The sequence below is a fragment of the Periophthalmus magnuspinnatus genome, chromosome 3 (genome assembly GCF_009829125.3).
Source record: "Periophthalmus magnuspinnatus isolate fPerMag1 chromosome 3, fPerMag1.2.pri, whole genome shotgun sequence".
NCBI lineage: Eukaryota > Metazoa > Chordata > Actinopteri > Gobiiformes > Gobiidae > Periophthalmus > Periophthalmus magnuspinnatus.
Genome location: NC_047128.1, coordinates 28,999,235 through 29,019,087, shown reverse-complemented (window position 1 = coordinate 29,019,087; position 19,853 = coordinate 28,999,235). Strand labels below are relative to the sequence as shown.

General features: G+C 38.4%; 3 protein-coding genes across 3 annotated transcripts in view; 2 read left to right on the top strand and 1 right to left on the bottom strand.

Moving 5' to 3' along the window:
- Positions 1-14,132, top strand: part of LOC117393747 (FERM domain-containing protein 5-like) — a 33,058-nt gene extending 18,926 nt beyond the window's left edge. The window contains exons 2-14 of the mRNA XM_033991747.2: positions 5,868-5,972; positions 7,090-7,132; positions 7,213-7,291; positions 8,938-9,035; positions 9,196-9,319; positions 9,790-9,877; positions 9,986-10,074; positions 10,317-10,380; positions 10,468-10,559; positions 10,638-10,712; positions 10,789-10,857; positions 11,226-11,332; positions 12,296-14,132. Of these exons, the coding sequence (XP_033847638.1) occupies positions 5,868-5,972; positions 7,090-7,132; positions 7,213-7,291; positions 8,938-9,035; positions 9,196-9,319; positions 9,790-9,877; positions 9,986-10,074; positions 10,317-10,380; positions 10,468-10,559; positions 10,638-10,712; positions 10,789-10,857; positions 11,226-11,332; positions 12,296-12,885 (1,623 nt within the window). The 3' untranslated portion in view covers positions 12,886-14,132. The remainder of the gene's footprint in view (positions 1-5,867; positions 5,973-7,089; positions 7,133-7,212; positions 7,292-8,937; positions 9,036-9,195; positions 9,320-9,789; positions 9,878-9,985; positions 10,075-10,316; positions 10,381-10,467; positions 10,560-10,637; positions 10,713-10,788; positions 10,858-11,225; positions 11,333-12,295) is intronic.
- LOC117392878 (isocitrate dehydrogenase [NADP], mitochondrial) overlaps positions 1-19,853 on the top strand; it is a 65,612-nt gene that overhangs the window by 4,050 nt on the left and 41,709 nt on the right. The gene's annotated exons all lie outside the window — the stretch shown is intronic.
- On the bottom strand, positions 15,671-19,360 carry wdr76 (WD repeat domain 76). The gene is made up of 14 exons (XM_055229065.1): positions 19,242-19,360; positions 19,018-19,131; positions 18,795-18,938; positions 17,987-18,045; positions 17,804-17,915; positions 17,630-17,722; positions 17,513-17,553; positions 17,285-17,438; positions 17,036-17,194; positions 16,848-16,963; positions 16,676-16,774; positions 16,441-16,593; positions 16,310-16,360; positions 15,671-16,240 (listed from the first exon to the last, which is right to left on the bottom strand). Exons 1-14 carry the CDS (start codon positions 19,314-19,316, stop codon positions 15,970-15,972), a joined length of 1,641 nt encoding a protein of 546 aa, XP_055085040.1. The 5' UTR covers positions 19,317-19,360; the 3' UTR covers positions 15,671-15,969.

Here is a 19,853-nt window from a genome sequence, read left to right as displayed (position 1 = left end):
CTTGGCTTGCAGAAACCACTTTACATTTTAAAATAGAAGTATGTAAGTAAGCAATAGTTTACAACCTCTTCTTTAGTGCATCAAACACCACAAACCCAATAACCCTCTGATCTGCTCTAATCACCTTTAAGCTTGTACATATGCCTTTTGGGGGCTTTTGGGACATGATAGGCTCCACTTCTATGATCACAGATGGAGGTAATGAGTGATCCAAGCTGGGGCTGTATTGTTCTGGAGCTGGAGGATTTACAGGTGCACCAGAAACATTTATAACTCTGGACAAAAAAAGGACAATTCTCTTGTGCAGCTCTGTGTGCCGCAGCCTGCACAGCCTGAGTGTGATGCTATTTTATGCTGTTGGGCCAGTCAGCAGGTCTGTCCTTAAGATTCATGGAAGATACTGAAGCAGACACACTGGAGAGGAGAGAGCAAGCCCAGTGCACCATGGGAAACAACGAGCTAGTGCATTATTGTCAAGTTAAAGATGCCATTTTAGGCTTTTTCAGGCTTTCGGAGTACTTTTTGAATCAAATGAAATACTCTGCATTTCTAACTGTAGTGTATGGATTGGTAATGTCTTACTCAGGGGTGCTGGTCCATTTCAGTCCAGAGAACCCCTGGAAATGTCTGTCACCTTCTATTAGTGACAGACACAGTGAAACATTGTGAAATAGATAAACAATAGCACGACGATTAGCCACTAGATCTTAGCAGATTCTTATTGTGAACAGTGGTAGAAGAAGTACTCAATTCTGTTACTTATGTAAAAGTACAAATATCTGAGAAAAAAAAATACTCAAGTAAAAGTATCACATGAAAAAATCAACTTCAGTAAATATATTACTGTATGTATTAAATGTGTGTACATAAAGAGTAAAAACTGGTGTTATAAGGCTACGAATGTAGTGATTTTGATACAGATTTGTGCTGAATTTTTTTCAGCAGAAACAATTGAATTGTTATTTTTTCCTAGCTCTATTTATTTGTATTTTTTGTTTGCTCAAACTATGAACATGTTAAAAATAAATCCTCAGCCTTTTCAGCAGGTCTTAGACAATAATAAAAAATGTTGGTAGAGTAGAAAGTACAGATACTGCTCTCAAATGCAGTGAAGGAAAAATAAAAAGTACCTATTGTAAAATGTACATAAGTAAAGTACAGATATTTTTTTACTTAAGTACAGTACTTTACTAATTTTACTTGTTATGTTCCACCGCTGAAAATGACTTTCTGTACTTCTTAGTTTCACATATGGAGCATCTTCTACTCTTTTCTGTAGCTCTAGGTCAAAGCATTACTCCTCAAACATGTGTGTGTAAAATAAAATAGGTAGTGATTTGACATGGAAAAATATATATTGATGATCTAGAACACCATTAAGAGACTTAGACATGCGTCATCTATCATTGCATAGATTGGCAGTTTCATTCATAATGATGTGAATTATTGTTTTAAGTGGGCCTTGAGAGCCTTAATAGTCAAACACGAGTCAACTCTGCGTCTTTATACTATGATTGCTTCTCGGTTATCCATTTTTTCCAACTTATTCTGATAAGAGGTGGTTATTCATGACCACCTGTTTCTAGGTAATATTTTGCCCATTCAAAAGATTCAACATTTTATTTTGAACTGTCAATTGCTGTGGCAGCGGTGCTAGATTTACGTCACTCCAAAACCCATGAATTAGAGGGTCAAGTCTGACTATTGCTTGTAAAGACATATTGTACATAGTATTTCTGTAACTGAATACTGTTTCATTACATCCGTTTGAGCCTGAAACACCACTCCACACCACAGTCTTGTTTCTATATACTCAGCTTATGGAAATGAGATAGCATGTGCATTGTCACATTGGTCTGAATCATTCAAAGACAGCATGTCCTTCCCTCTTCAGGTGAGGGCTGGCCTTGGTTGACTTCATCATTTCTCACCCTCTCTGTGTGGTTTTACTTACTGTTCTGTACCTCCCCCGCTCTCATATATCTGGATCAGACTTTCACTGACTATGCACTTCTGAATTACTGCCAGTACTCTATGTGAACACAGAGTTCATCATAAAGGACAGAGGGAGAAATTATACACTTCAGTGTCCTCTGCAGCATCCTGTGTATCACTTCAGACCATGATCACATTTATAGAAGTATACGCATGCAGCTCTAGTAGTGGCACAGTGGAGTCAAATTAATCTTAAGACATACAGACACATTTTACATTTGTTTTACTCAGTGATGTTGAACTACACATCAGTTCTTTTTGTATTTCTTGGTGAATAGGCCTGTACATCTTACGTCCTTCAATGGAAACACTGACTCGATAGACTTGAGTGTCCATAGAGGGGGGGGAATTTGTCTAAATAGTGATAATATCATGAATTTTGTATTAAAGATAAGTACATTTTGAATATTAAGTATATTGTCTAAAATAAAAAAAATGCTGGGGGAAAATGGCTCAATAAAAGTGAGAATTTAAATTATAAAATGCAGAAATTTCACATCTGTCTGAAAATAAAACCTCAACAATCTGACCTGTTTTACCACATGTCTGTTGGACTGACATTAAAAATAGGTTTAGCTTGACTTGATTTAAAATCCTGGATCTTCTCTGTTACTAGGACAAAACAAAGTAAAATATTTATGATGGTACTCCGGGCCAACTCTGGTATATCTGTTTTCTACCAAACTTGTTTAAAAGCTCAATACTTTCAATATCTTGTATTTTGATTTATAGGTTTTGATCATTCATTTTTATATTGGTGAATAATTTATTTTATTTGCACCACATAAAACCACATCTAAGCACATATTACTTATAGTCCAATTAGGTTCATCTGGTTTTCCATTAATTTATTTTAATAGATTCTCCTTCCAGACCACGGTTTAGTTTGTTTTCATACCTGACAGTTTCGACTGCTCACCAGGGATTTTCCTCAGAGTGGTCACGTGATGTCGCTGTGATGTGTAAACAGATTTTGGTGCTGTCTTCCTATCGGTGGAGGCAGGGCAACAATTGGGTAATTTCTGACGACTGTAAAAGAGAGAGCCACATTATGGACTGGGAAGGAGGCAATTGAAATACGGAAATACTAATACTAATGTTCTATTTTACAGTGATTAGGGCAAAGTAGTAAAAGGAAGCAATTATTTAGGGAGTGAGAAATCGCTGATAAATGTGTTGCTGCTTAATTCATGACGCACATTTCTACAGTGTTCTTTTCGAGGAATAATTGATCAAGTATCCTGCTAGGCTAACATTATGTAATTATTAGCTTTGGCTGACTAGATGGGTATTGGAACAAATGGTACTGCTTTTTTTTACATTTCAGACATATTATCTTGCTGCTATTAATGGGGAAAATGTGATTGCCAGACTTTGTTGCATCAAATAAGGATTCATTCTCACATTTTTTCACAGTAATGATAATCAATTATGCTCATGAATTATTTATATAACAATGTTTCTGGAGCACTTTTCCTGTACATTCACTCCTAACACTTGGTTTAGTCCAGGTTTCTGTCTTGCCGTAGAAATGTCTCACAGCTTCTGCAGATGGCTGAAGCCTCAATATGAATATTTGATAGCACTCGTACATCTCCCTTGAGGGTAGTGAAATATTAAAACTTGTTCTGGTGGCCATTTTGACAGCGTACAGGCTGCAAAAGTGGACCACATCAAAAGAGAAGAAGTGATGTGATTTGTTTATTCTGAATGTACACTATATAAAGGAAATAGATAGAGATAGAGAATTCATACAATAAAGAGGTCATGTCATCAGCAGTTGATTCATTTGTTGATATGGGTGATGAAGGTAACAGATATATTGTGGATTATATACTTTTATGAGTATGAGGCTGTTTGCTTTGCCTGGAATTTTCACATTATGGCATTAAACTCATCTATCTCCATGGAGACAAGCAGGTAACACCATTGGGTCAATTAATGTTGTAAGGTATTTTCTAGCAGTGCAGCACTACATCAAACTGGTATTTTGATTTACTATGCTAATAACACGTGCCTACCGGTGGATATGGGATGCCTGGGGGCTCAGAAAAACGGTATGCAAATCAGCGTGGGGGCTTACAAGGACGCTAGGATAATATACAAATGTAATACACTGCTTATTTTCTTACAAAGGTGGAAAAACGTTCTGTTCCCCTTGCAGCAGTGGCCATATATCACACTAAGGGAAGATAACAGCTATGTTCTGGTCATTTTGGTTAAGGCCACATTTCTTGTCTATAGCCCCTCTCACTAAGTAATGTTTGACCCCTACTCTGAGAGGGTTATAAAACACTCACCTTGTTTGACTGTGCTTAAAATTTCTTAATGTGTAACGCCATGCAGACCAGAAGAAGACCTGCCTTACACACACAGACACTATAAAAGCTGTCAACATGCACATCTCAGCGCTCTCTTCTTGTCCTTTCTGTCTGTTGCTTCATTGTTCACTTTACCTGTGTGGAACTCATTAAAACCCTTCTGACTTTATGTTTCAGACTCTTGGTCCTCTTTGAAGCTTACAACAGAAACAAACATTCTTACAATGTCATACTGTGTAACGTTCAAAGCAAAGCAACTGGCATCTCTTTAGAAAGAAGCAGATGGTGCACCCCCTACAGAAAAGTGATGCAGCTTTAATTAAAAATTTAAAGTTAAATTCCATCCGAACAGACAAATAAAACATTTGATACTGTGTGGCTAGGTGATGGAGCGTAAACTGTGTGAACTGTGTGGCTAGGTCATGGGGGGAGTAGGAGAATATGATTTGATTTGAAGTTTTATAAAGATCGTACAGCTCTGTTCCTGTCTGAGCATAAACACTAGATGTGGCTGAGAGGAAGCTGTGAAAAGATGGTTCAGCTGTATCTCACTGAGGGGCAGTGAGTGACTGGAGAGACACAACACTATAAATGTATGCAGCTGAGCTATGATTGGCTGAGGGAACGAGGAAGTTGAATGAGATTGGCAGAAGAGAAGGGGGTAGGGTTGGATGATTTTGAGAAAAAAAATAATTGTGTCTTCCATTTTGTAACTGAAGAACAAGTAGTAGTTGATTAATGGATTGATGGTGTTTCAGTCGACCAATATTTGTTATTTGTCATTTTAAATTGATTATAAGGATGTATATGAGACAGCAGCAGAAGGGAGAAGTGGGTGAGCTGAAGATATGGGATTTTTTATTGTCTGTGTAATCCCTCAGTCGTCCAGATATGATCCACAGTAAAGAAAAATTTAAATCTGTCAACTGGACAAAAAGTTGCAGGAATGAAGACATTTTTTGTTATTATATGTAAAAAAGCAGATTAAACTCATAATTGTTTATAAAACACACATTGTTTCCTGGTAAGTTTTTGTGCATAAATAGTTGTTTCTGCATGAACATCCCTGCAGGTGTAATCTTGTAAGTGCAGTTTGGGTTAAGATACATAGAGATAATTGTTTTCAGAGATACTTAATAGTTTTGAGAGCTTTTGTCACGCCCCCTTTTAAGTCAGCTAATTGATCAGCAGGAAGTGTTTATAGTTTACCAATCATTTCTTTAATCGACCACAGCCCTACTCCGCACCATAAGACTCCATGGAGACAAAATCTTTAGTTTGCAGTGGATTATTCAGTATATTACATAATTGCAGCTTGTAATTGGCTAATTGTGACCAGTCCAAATTGCTTGACAGCGACATTAGGTCAGTTGATTCTGTATCTGTGTCTCTTAATAAAGACTTTGTGATTCAATTTGATAAAGCTTCCTTCTAATAAACACCCACTCAAATAAACTGCCAGACACATACAGTGCCTTGGTGGATGTCTGTATTAGTTTGTGTTTCTGTTTTGATCCGATGGTCTAATAATAAGTCTTTGGTCTTTTCCAGCGGGACGCTAAAGGCCAGTACTTGTTTGACCTCATCTGCCATCACCTGAACTTGCTGGAGAAGGACTACTTTGGCATCAGATATGTGGATCCAGACAAGCAACGAGTGTGTATTATATTAATCTCAGTTTATTTACAATTTACTTGAGTTACTTCCCGCCTCCGTGACTCATGTTCTGCTCTTTTTATTTTTCTCTCCAACATTTTACTAATTGCTTCACAACATTCAGGCTGCTACTACAGTTCGTATTCTATGTTTTTTTTCTACTGAGGATTCAAGGATTTCTCAGCTCATCCAAATAGGTGTTCATTGTAACGTAACATCTGGTAATTAGCCCAGTGCTTCAACAGAAATGCCAACACATTTAAGGGTGTGTTCTAAAGTGCGACTGAAGTGTAACATATTTAACGTCAAAGCAGCAGGAAAGCCACAGGAAGCTGATGCAAATAGGAGAAATGTTGGAGAAGGTATTGTTATCAGTGTGTGGAGTACGGCCCTTTCTACTCTAGAGAATAATTTTCAAAGGTGTGCAAGTGATAGATTTTAATGATGGATATATGAAGATCTGGAACAGAGAGGTGTGCAGGAAATGGGTGGGGGGCATAATTACAAGACTATAATTTTAGTGAAGTAATGGGTTTATAAGAATAACTTGAATAACACAATATTTCCAGGAATAATCTAATTTCGAAACACATCACAGACCACTGTCAAGGTTATTCCTAATTGGATCATATTGATGAAATTGATGAAAATGGTGTACTGATGCACATACAAAGCTGCATTGTTTCTTTGTAGACTCATAATTCTTTCAAAATAATGACAATGGATTAGCTTGGATTTGTTAACGCTGCCTAAAAAATAAGTACTGCATGCCAAATGTGAGCTTCCTCATATTTCCTGCAAAGTGTAATCTGCCATAACATGATAGAAATGTTCAGATAGTGTATTTATGTATTTAGTGTATTTATATTTGCTACTGTCTCGATATGTCACTTCAGTGATTACAGTTAGCACCCCCTCACTGAGTTGAGCGCATCACTCTTCAGATTATCCCCACAACAGCTTTCATCTCTGTGTGCGTGGTGCCTCCGTTGGGGAGTAGCCTAAATGATTAGATCAGAATAATCATGAGTGCACCTTGCAGCTAAAAAAGACCACTATTTCAGTCTCATCTACTGAATAATCAGATGATTGGTATCGTTTTTCTATTCTCTTCCAGCACTGGTTGGAGTTCAGCAAATCAATCGCCAAACAAATGAAGTGTAAGTTTATCAGTATTCCTCCTCTTTAATATTTAATTGTCATTACCATGTCCATTAACATTGTTTTTCCCTCTTACCAGCTCAGCCTCCGTTCACTATGTGTTTGAGGGTAAAGTTCTATCCACCAGATCCCGCTGCCCTCAGAGAGGAAATCACCAGGTTAGACACCATGAACCCATTTCATGTGCTGTCTCAGACCTACACATCTTTTTACAGTATCTTATTGTAAGGTTGTGAGAATGTTAAATATAAAATATGATTGCAATATTGTGATAAAACTGTAAGCGTTCCTTTTTTAAATCTGTTCTTTTACCTTCATTATACCCTGAAAACATGTACTATAAATCACTTGAATGCAATGAGACAGTGAAAAATCATCACTTGTTAACCTCCAGAATGCAGAGGAATGCAGACCAAATGCTTTAAATGCATAGACTGGAAAAGCCTATGGTACCCCATTGGATGAGTAATTTGTTGTAATCTTAAATGATTCAAAAACTGGTTATTCATTTATGACTGATGAATAATTTGATGACTGTCTTCAACCATCTCCTCAAACACATGGCACTGTCCATATTTTCCAGCCTGATTGTGGCAGAGAGCACAGTATATGTGGCATGTACAGACAGGATCTTCTCTTTAAGAGGTGTTTTTGCTAAGCTGCTCTCCTCCGTCATGTGCTGTGTGGGGCATCCTTGACAGCTGAACAAACTGCTGCAAAGAGTCAGTCAGAGAGCTAGCGTGCACTTCTATCCAACTAAATCACATCCTTCGCTGGTTGCCATGCAATAAAGGAATCTCTTATTCTGAATCCGGCTCTTCTTGATATAGCAGACTGACACGGAAGGGAGAGCTGCTTCATCCGCCTCCATCTGTTAGAACTGGAGGCACAGGCGTATAACACAAGCAACGGCAACCATAGCAAATCACATTTCCCACTCATTTTAGAGTATGTAAAATGATGCAATCCTATTTACTGCATTTTCCAATAGGTCCATTAATTATTTACAGACAAACTATACCAACCTGTCACTTGTACCACAATTATATTGATATTCAGTATATGCTACTATAATACAATTCAGATTCAGTACTTATTTTTTTATGTAATACAGTGCAATATGTGACTTTTCTGGTGGGGATCTGGACCATGGAAATGTAATTGCTTTGCCTGAAATGCACCGCACTATGGCACTAGACTTACAAGGTTAATGTCATATTGTGGAAGGTTTCAGGCAAAGCAGTCACATCGCCATAGAAATATTAAAGGAATTCAGTGCTAAGTTGCATATTGTAGGTTGTCAGATGTAATATAACCTATATTTATGTCATTTGTATCACAAAACATGTGTCTCCTGAATTCCAGTCATAGCTCCCAACCAGAATCATGGCTGTTTCTGTCCTATCCTTGTGCAGATGCCCTTCTAGTGGCAAGAAAGACATCTGACATAAAAACTACGTCAAATCAATAGAGAAATAATCATACACTTGACACAATTGTTTTAGTTAGTCCTTTAAAAGGTTGCCACATGAAGTATGGTGTTGCCTTGTTGGAGCCATACCATAGACCTCTGTAACAAATGCTGGCAGGAGAAATTGAGATGACCACAAGACTGACTCAGCCCCTGTGGACTTCAAAACCGATCAGCAATCACATTTAAGTCATTGTTAATATAGAGAATAGCTTAAATTCCTTAAATTGATTTGATTGTGACTGTATCAAGTGTGCAAAATGATTATTCCCAAAAGCCATTTTATGAATAAACTCTATTGATTATAAGCTTGTGTGTCTCTATCCTCCACAGATACCTAGTCTTCCTCCAGGTGAAGAGGGACCTTTACCATGGACGACTGCTTTGTAAAACATCTGACGCTGCACTGCTTGCTGCATATATATTACAAGGTACAATACAATGTCTATATGCTACTATGCAGAGGCCTACAAGTGAAGATAATATACAGTCCGTTAATTTCATTGTGAACATCTAAGATACTGTGTTCTTTACTATTTCATATTTTTAAATAGAGCCTTGGTATTGACATATGTATATGAATTTTATTAGCGGAGATTGGGGACTATGATCCTGGAAAACATCCAGAGGGCTACTGTTCCAAGTTCCAGTTCTTCCCAAAGCACTCGGAAAAGCTGGAGCGACGCATTGCAGAGATCCACAAGACAGAGCTAATGTATGGTGACAACAGTCCTGATGCATATCTTGACAACATTCAAAATACAGACATCACACATACAAGCATGTCACATCCCACCACAGCTCTTCAACAGTGGAAGCACTCAGTGTTCTAGGGCCAAACGGCAGTGTGGACAGTTTTATCTTTGTAATTACTGGGATGAGGTGATGTTTCTGGGGTTATGTTCAGGTCAGGTCTTTAAAGAGCCTATATTGCCTGTTCCAGTCTCCAGTCAAGGTGACGTGCCGCCGTCAGAGGACAATTGTTTGATTAATCCCATACTGCCATCTAGTGGAGATCTCCAAAACAGTGTGATTAGATTTTACTTTAAATGAGCATGAGGATTATAAAATATGCATTTAAAATAATAAAATGTATTCAGTGTAAAAAAACAAACAAACAAACAAAAAAACCCACAATGAATGTATGAATGCATTTTACCTGAGTAAACTGACGTGTGTCCACAGAGGTCAGACTCCAGAAGTGTCTGAACTGAACTTCTTACGGAAAGCCCAGATGTTGGAGACCTACGGAGTGGACCCTCATCCCTGCAAGGTATTTCTTGGTCATTCTTTTTCTTTTTCTTTTTTTTTTTTTCAATGATTTATGTATTCATTTTTTGGTCCCTGAAATACATATTTTGTTTATAACCATGTTTATTAGGATGTCTCTGGAAACCCAGCTTTTCTGGCTTTCACTCCATTTGGATTCACTGTGCTGCAAGGAAACAGAAGGATTCACTTTCTCACATGGTGAGTCAAAAACTACACCTATTCACTGTTGCTTTTGAGATATAATAACATTTTACAGCTTTTTTGAAAAATAAATAATGTCTTGTGGGCTTTAGTAACTCCACACCAGCTGCTTTAGGGAGCCACATTACTGCTGCATGTATTAAGTTAAAACTTTGTGGTTTTATTAAATTATGTGTGTTGTCACATGTTGTTGTTACACGTTTCACTGTTTTACGTATATGGCTCCATCTTTCAAACAGGGAGGAGGTAACCAAACTAAAGTTTGAAGCAAAGACATTTCATATATATGCAAATCAGAATGAGGTGAGTGGGATTTAGGAAATGTATAATCTAATTTAAAGTTTATAGTGATATTACATTCACAAACTAAAACCAAATGCATTTCTACAGGACAGAAAGATAATATTAACATACTTTGCACCTACACCTGAGGCCTGTAAGCATCTGTGGAAGTGTGGGGTAGAGAATCAGGCTTTCTACAAGTGAGTCTTAACTTAAACTGTGGAATCTATAGATTTATGTTTGTTAAACTCAGCTCATTAGTTCTTCTATCTATCCAGGTTGGAGAAGTCCAGTCAAGTCCGCACTGTGTCAAGTAGTAATGTCTTCTTTAAGGGTAGTCGTTTTAGATACAGGTATTCATTACAATCTGTTGAACTTAAGAATCATTTGATAAAATATTTTTCAACATAAAGATCGTTGTTCTTGCAGTGGAAAGGTTGCAAAAGAGGTCATGGAACAAAGTGCCAAGATAAAGAGGGATCCTCCTGAAATTCACAGGTAAGTAATACTGGCTAGCATAAAAATAACCATATAGAATTCACCATGTAAAAAAGTCTCCCATTTATGTAACTGCAGTATGTGCAATCATTTTATACCTATGCCCAAGATGACACCTGCATTCATCAGGACAAATCATTAATTGGTGAAAGAGGAATAAGAAAGATGCAAAACGCAGGCACCATTACTGCAGCGTCCCCTGTAGATGTGAGAGCAGTGTGCAGTGTAGTGTGTTCATTTATAATAGAAATTTAGTAAATGCATAAGGTGTCTTAAGTTGTGCAAAATCGTTGGTAGAACCCAAATAATCTTTTTCTGGATTGAATTATTTTGTACTTTTTACAATGTACAACATCTGTTTTGACCAGGGCTGGGATGGTCCCAAGCCGAAGCTGCCCATCCATCACCCATGGACCTCGACTCACCAGTGTGCCGAGAACCAGGAGGAGAGCGGTGCATATCTCCATTATGGAAGGTAAACACTAATGCGAGCGGTCACCATGTTTAGAGGTGACCTTCACCTCTCAGACACCTTCTAATGTGACATACAAGTCTATCACCCATCCACATATAAACTAGTGTCTGGGGCCTCAGGGATTTTGGTCACACAAAAGTCTTGCTGTCAGTTTTAAAAGGGCACTGACACTGCCCATCTCCTCCTCCTGCAGACCATTACCCTTTTACAAAACTCTGAAGCTGAGTCTGTCTACAGACAGAACTGGATCAGTCATGTTCCTCTCAGCAGTAGAGAGAACAGTCACAACAATGAACAAACCCTGAGTTTGTCCCTGTCTGCCACAGTATTTCCACTGCTAATACAATAACAGGCTGAAAATAGCTCCTGCTGTCAGGGTCTGGCCGTGTGTAACAGTTGACATGGGAGGGGGTGAGGTGGGCAGGATTATTGTGACAGCTGACTATGCTCTGAACACAAAGCTGTGAGACAACAAGAAGCTGGTACAAGAACTAAATAAGAGAAAATGGTTAAGTGCCTGATCCGTATCCAGACCAAGGTGAATGTCCATCTGCGTATGATCAACCACTGTTACCGAGATGTGAGGGTGCGCGTGTTGGCTCTGGGGCCAAGGCTGCTGGGTAAAGGAATGGGGATTTTACCTCTGCTCCCGACTGAAGCTAGTGCAGATTATGGACATAACCTGAGAATCCCATCCAGAATGACTGCTCACCCACGAGGCCATGGCTGCGGAAACACTGCTCCTGCAGGTAACTTGGCTCTTAGTTAGGTGGATCTTTTGTTTATGAACAATAGTTGGTCTTGGTAATGACAAAAGCTTTCAGGATATTACCGGAGGTATCTAAAATTTTTGTCATAATCTGAATGGCAAAAGGCTTTGAAAATACTATGAAACAAGACCCTGTCTTCATGTCTATGCCATATACTGTAATAACATGAACATTTGTGTGTGTGCTGTTGCAGGCCTGGAGTCGCTCCGTGACAGTGCACACTCAACACCCGTGCGCTCCGTGTCCCATGGTGAATCCTTCATGTCCTCTCGGGGTCATCTGGTGGAAAGGGGTGAAGCCAGTACATCAGCTGTCATCTCTGATGAGACTTATAGTCCCTCAGACAGTGTACTGCCAACACCCATCGCTGAGCACGGGGTGGAAATGCCTGCTGCTCGTCACCTCAATGGTGCCCCCTGCAGTATTGATGAGGAGAAAGAGTCTGTTGCTGGGTCGTCCTCAGAGGCCCAGGCCACACAGACCAAATCAGGGAGAAGAGTACTCCAAGCAGCGAGCACCAAAGCCACGACAAACAGCGAGGTAGAGGACCTGCATAAGTTCATCCTGAGCGTGCTGCGCTTGTTCTTGGTCACCATCGGGCTGCTCTTCGCTCTTCTGCTGCTTCTCATCATGCTCACAGAGTCAGACTTGGACATCGCCTTCCTCAGAGACATCCGTAAGACTCCAGAGTTTCAGCAGTTCCACATTGAGTACTTCTGTCCGCTGCGCCGCTGGTTTGCCTGTAAGCTCAGGTGGATGGGTGGCTTCATCATCAGCAACTAGGGACAAATAATGTTTACTCTTACAAACTGTAAACAATCAACAACCCTGTGTCAAATCCAATTTTACAAGAAAGACATGATGGCCTGCAGCCACTGGGCACGAGGGATCTACTTATTTTATTACATCAGAAATAATAATATTGAAGCTCACATTTTACTTTTAACATTTTGGTGAATTTAAAGTATTTTATTTTTTCACTGTCATAAGATAATATTTAATTTTATCACAGAAAGCTGTCTAAAATAGTTGCCTTTATTTTTGTAATAATTCATGTTTTTTGTGTTGAGTCGTGTGTCTTTTAAAGACATTACGTTTGAATGAATGCTGTTCGAGTGTTTGTGGGTTACAAACAAATATGAAACTGATAGTTCTAGTAATTACTCATGGTAGACATTTTATTGTTAAGTACTTAGTTTTATGTGTAGTTATAAGCCCAGTATAAAGGTAGCACATAAATCGCCAACCTTTGATCTTTTAACTTTGCTTTGTACAGAAATAGGCAATGCAGGTAGTTTTTGAGAAGTAGCAGTTAAGTGCTAAAAACACATCACTTTGTCTCTCATTTGAACATTTTCAAATATATTCTACAGTATTTTTTATTATTTACATCAAACTGAAACAATTTTGTTTAATTTATAAAGCACATAAAACTTATTTCCGAACAATAGCTGTTATCTTTGCATTTACTTGTATAGGCTTTTGTTGAGCAATGAGCCATTGTCTTAGACTCCTTTACAGTTCAGTGGCATCATGTAATAAACTCTTTTACAGTGATATAGTCACAAGCCTTTTTACTCACATACACGTGAGTATAGCCTAAGGAAAATGTGTTTACATCCTGCTGCAGTCATCGTCATGCCGACCAAAGAAAATGCTGGGCACAACACACAGGTTTTAATATTAGTGCATCATTTATTGTTTCTCAGTTTTGTTGTAAAACCGAATTAAAATGGGTTATATAATGTATAAGGATGGTTGCTCCCATATTCAAAGTATTACTTCATACAGTACTGTAGTTTGCATTGTGGCTATGTCAGCTACACTGAGAACCATTATTTCAAATGTTAAAATCCAAAGCTACATGGTTTAATGTACAGTGCCTACCATATGTATTGAACTATCACGTGTCATTTTGAAAGCTATAACAAACAAATTCTGTGGTTGTACCTCATGTGAAAGCCTACTGATAGGAATTAATAAAACTTTCATGTGGTGCTGCATGGTTTCAATGAAATGTAGTGACTCAAATGAGGAAGAAATACAGATTTACATGTATTTTGTATATTTAATTTTCAGATAAAAATGTAATTTAAAAATACATTTTGAGACATTTACCCTAAGCAACCTAAAACAAATATTCCTCAATATGTAAAACTTTTGTCAAAAGATTTTTAATTTATGAGTATTATCTAAAACCTTCACACAAGACAATCTACTTTTACAAATGTAAAAATGTATGTAAATAAGTAAGTAAAATAACATTTCATAGTTGACAAATCATCAGATGTAAGCCTATGTTTTGACAGGGGAATGAGGGTTTTGAAGGGTTTTGAGGGTTTTTTTGAGGGGGGGATAACCCAATCTTCAGTTTTCCTGAAGGACAATGCACTTGACAGGAGTGTCAAAATCATTTGAAAATGAATCATCATTTAACTTTTATAAATGTACTTTTATAAATCTATAATTTTACTTAAAGTTGCACTGTCACTTTTCTGAGAGTCCTGAAATTTAATGTATTTGTTTTGCATTGAGGAGATCAAATTGGCCTTCTTACATTGTATAGTGTCTACAGGAGAGGACTGGCGACTACAGGCAGAAGTCTTCCAGAAGCCCACACACGCCGACCAATGCCTGCTTTTCGATGCAGACCATCCACTGCAGCACAAACTCTGAGTTATTTGAACATTACAACACAGGGCTCAAGAGGTTCCTACTGGAAAGGTTCCCCTAAGAAGCTCCCCTAAACACAGAGGGAAAAGTGAAAGAAGCAGAGAATGAGGACCTAGGAGAAAAGGTGTAACTATTCCCTACACAACTGATGTCAACAGCATGAAATCACGGTCTATTTCAAACCTACAAACACTTTAAGACTTAAACTGGTTCACCCAAAGCAAACAAAGCAAAGTGGTCTACTCCATGCACTGTAGAGAAGACTGCAGTGAGCATTATATACGAGAAATAAAACATCCAGTCCATGAGAGAATGGACCAACACTGTCGCAAGGGCAGCTCAGGACCCCAGTCTGCAGAACATCATTTCAAAGCCAATAACCACTCCCTTGAAGATGTGAAGTACAGATCTTAGCCAAAGAAAAGAAATGGTTTGAGAGGGAAGTTAAAGAGGTAATGTTTTGTTAGTAGAATAATGATGTCTAAGCCATTCCTGTTCAAAGATGGATAGTCTTTCCAATTTATAACTCCATTTCCAGACCTAACTCAAAAAAAGAAAAACAAGTAGTCAGCAGATGTGCTAATAGATGTGAGAGCACCCCTTAAGGGCCTGAACTGACTCAGGCACTGCTCACACTTCAAGTAGTTCAATAGACCTGACTAACAAAGCATAAACAAATAGGTGTGTTAGTTTTACTGTAGTTAGCTCCTCCCTTCAGATATAAGACAGTGTCCAGGAATCTGACCAGAACTGAAGAAACAGCTTGGATGAGCAGCAAAACGTGAGGTTGCTGGTGTCACTTGTCTCCAAGGATAGACACATTTAATACCATACTCTAGAACATCACAAGCAAAGCAATAAGGTTGAGGAATTTGCAATAGAAAAGTTGCTACAAATGTTCTTAAAAATTTTATTTTAAATAACAATTGTAAATAAATCAACATCAACATAACTTAAACATCTGTAAAAACTATTTGAACAGATACAAGGACTCAGGTCCTAAATATCTACGAAAAAAAACTCATCTTTTAAAAGGTGATAGTACATTGTTTTGATAATCCTATCCTCAAAGGGTTTAATACGATTTTTGCAGATTTTATATATAAAAATAAAAAGGTAAACAAGACAGCATCTTTAGATTTCATTTGACAAAAAAAAAAAAAAAAGAAAGCGCAATGAGTACAGTGTTAATACTTATAGACTCTCCGTATGTCCAGCAAAGACATGCAGCCGGCCAGAGGAATTGCCCCCCATGAGGACACTTCTGGTGGGATGGAAGGCGACTACTGACTGCACTGTGCAGAGGTTCTCCTCATCTGAGAAAGTGTGCAGGAGCTGGCCGCTCTCATGATACACTTGCACACATCGCGGCCTGGACAGATATCCCACCGCAAAGCAGTCCTCCTGTTTAGGGTCCCAAACAGCGGACAGCTTTGAAAGCCACCGGCCTGTTTGCATGTCATGTCTGAAAAAGAACATGTTAGAAAGATCATACATTTCTTTTGCTTCAAATGCAGTTTTATGTGTGTTGTACCTGATGGTTTTTAGTAAAGGCGCCTTAGAAGTGGCAGATGTGTCATATATCCTGTCAAAATGAAAGACGTTAACAGAGACATTGTATGAAGGTTATCAGAGCCCTATTTCCACATATGTATATAGTCTTACCTTATATAGTTATCCATACAAGAGGTGAGAATGCGATTACCCGAATTAGGAGAGAAATAAGCACTGGTTATGCTTTTGGAGTGGCCCATGAGCTGGCAAACTGGTGTAGATTTAGACTTCTTCATAAACCGACTGTCATATATATTAACAAACCTACAGGGGAAAAAAATTAAAAAAAAAAACAATGTCACTATCAGTATTTATTAATAAAAAAGTAGAGAAAACAAGTACATACTGGCTCTCTGCTACAGCGAAGTACTGCTTCTGTAATGGGTGCACACTGACACAGCGCACGGTCTTGGTGTCCAGTCTGTGCAGAGACTCATGAGTGTTTCTGCAGGAAAAAACAAACAGTGGTTAAGAAGTTGAATAACTGATCAATGACTGATCCTGGAGAATGGCATTACCCCGGAGTTCGCCTATCAACAAACGCAATATCCCCAAACCAGGTACCAACCACAACACTCATGCAGTCATGTGACAGGAAGTCAAAGGTCTTGAGTCCATCATCAACATCATACACCTAAATGAACAATTACACCAAAATATGATATCTGGGTTTAGGAAATCTTCCTTGAGCACATTTGATACTTACATCATCAAACATAGCCTTCTCAACATCCATGCGCCGCATTGACCCATCGTAGCTGGTACTTAAAAAGTATGTGGGATTTGCCGAGGAGAATGCCATACAAGTGACCGGACGAGAGTGTGGTTCAAACAAGAGAACACCATCGTCACCCCATGTACTAGACTGTGGAAGCAAAAACAAACAAAAACTAAGATGTACAAAACTGCACTGAATTTAAATGCACTATGCTTTAAATAGAGATCAACTCCTTACCAAACTCCAAAGTCCAACTTGGCCCGAATAGTCACCTGCTGCCATTAATATGTTGCTAGAACTTGGGTGAAATGCAGCAGAGAAGATGCGTTTCTTAACCACTTTGGCCACGTTGTCCTTGGTTATCTTCATTTTTGAAAGTGTAGAGCGGTACCTTAAGTGCAAACGTAAATACCTTAATAGTTAAATCTGTCAGCTCTCCTCATCTTTAATAACTAAAGTTCTTACTGTTTAAGTTCCATTTGTTTAAGCTTTTCTTTTGCTGAGCTCTGCAAATTAAAATGCAGGTTATAAAAATTTTTTTTCCCACATTTTGAAATTGCCATCATGTCTGAAAATATTGACCTCAGTCCAAATCTTCAAGAGTTGCTCAGGCAGTTCGATTTCACTCATGTTGATTGGGTGCATAGGAAGAGGGCCAGATTTTTTGGGGGGAGGCTGAAAAAAAAAAAAAAGCAAAAACAAAAACTGATATTTGCAAATACACACAAAAATACGAAACTAAATACAAATACAAACCATATCGACAGGGTCACATATTACTTTCGGCAACTCAAGTTGGGCAGCCTCTATATTCTGGAGTCGGTTGGACCTGCGAGGAGGCAGCACTTCACGTGTAACAGTCGGTGACCTGTAAGAAGGCGTCATAGCAATCTAAAGTGATCTGAACACGTTTTTTTATTATTATTTTTAAAAACATACCTCTTTAAACCCTTGTTGGTGGGTTTGCGTCGCACAGACTGTTTTAACTCCTCTGAAACCTAACAAAAGGATAGAGTCTCAGTGTAGTGCAGTTATCTCTAGTACAGGGTGGCCCAAAAGTCACTGACACTTTTAAATCTTCAATAGCTCCTATTTTAGCAGTAGGTAAACTGAACCTTCCGAGATTTTTGGCAATATACACGGTTATAATTGTTCACTTACACTTGAACTTATCACTACTTAAACTAGGGGAAGTCAAAATGATCAAATTTTTAAAAATGTTTTTTAAGTGTCGACCATTTTCAGTTTCACATTGAATAGATCCAACACACTTTGCATAACATTTTAAAGCATTTCCAGGCTTATGGCTCTTATTTGATTCTTGATATTACATTTTAAGTCATTTATTGTCTGAGGTTTATTCACAAACACGTTTTCTTTAAGATAACCCCATAGGAAGAAATCAGGACTGGTCAGGTCTCGAAATCAGGACTAGTCAGGTCTGTGGAGATCACATACTGCCCCCTGTCTTTGAAAACAACTTATTCCTTTAATGGCATTTATGCTTGGGGCATCTCTAGTATTAAAATATCGACGGCAACACCGCTGGGTTTCTGAATTTGATCCATGTTACTCAAAATACCACTCTACAATGAGGTGCTATATTTGCTCATATTAATGTCAGAAGAGTAGCTCTAAATGCTCTGAAAAAATAAATGAAAAATATTTAGAAACAAAAGAGTTATGAGTTTTTTTCATCTGTCAGTGACTTTTGGGCCTGTATTATACCAGTGTTAGTAATATGGACCTTATAAATGTTCAGAGAAGACAGAAACTCTTGATTCTTCTTGATGTTTTCCAGACGCTCCAGTTCATAAGCTGACAGCCCCTCATTCGTTTGTTCTTCAGATTTGATGTGCTTTTGTGTTGTTTCACTGTGCAACTCGAGCCTCTGTGGATTAAACTATATCCAGTGAGGTACATACATATTACAAACGTGAATAGATGCATAAATGAACGTATAAACTCACCATTTTCTTTCGGGGAGTCTCGACAGGCTTTTCTTCTTTTGGGGAGTATTCAAGACGTTTAGCAACCAGGGTTTGACGAGATGAACGCCTCACTGGGTTCTCTGGGGTCAGATCCTAGAAAAAGACAATCATAATAACTTTGCCGTGCATCGGGAAGCATCATCATTAGCCGGTAAAGTTTGATGATCAGTCTCAAACAACATGGATTTGTAAGTTTAACTCACCATGACAGCCTCTTGTTTGCTGCGTTTGGTGGGCATTTTGACGTCCGCTTCACTCACTTCTGAGCTTGTGTGCATATACAAGCTTAGGTGCTGCACAAATAAAATGAAGGAACCCAAAATACCGCGGATATGAGCGCTCTACACCCGCCGCGAGGTGCTTTGGTAACTCACAACTCCCGCCCTAACTACGCCGATTGTGCAACAGGAGCTGTACACGTGATTGGCTTGTTTCCCTGTCAATCAACTGGGGGAGGTTCTTTGAGAATTGTTGAAATGGCGCCCTCTTGTGGTAGAGTTACGCAACAACAAAATCATTATGAAAGGGATTATTTAGTTGGCGCTAAACAAAGCTAAGCACATCAATCACTTACTCAAACACCGCGTTTATTAACATGCAGTGTGTGTTTTGCCCAAGGACACAACGACAGGATGACCACTTCCCATTTAGTTTGTAGATGAGTTTTTGTGATTTTACTTTTGCAAATGGGCTCTATTAATGCTAAACATAAATGTGAAGTATCTTTCTCCTTTTAAATGACACACATAGGCTCTCATACAGGCCTACTTCCTTTTATTCACAATGGTGTCACAATAATTCACAAAATAATTGAT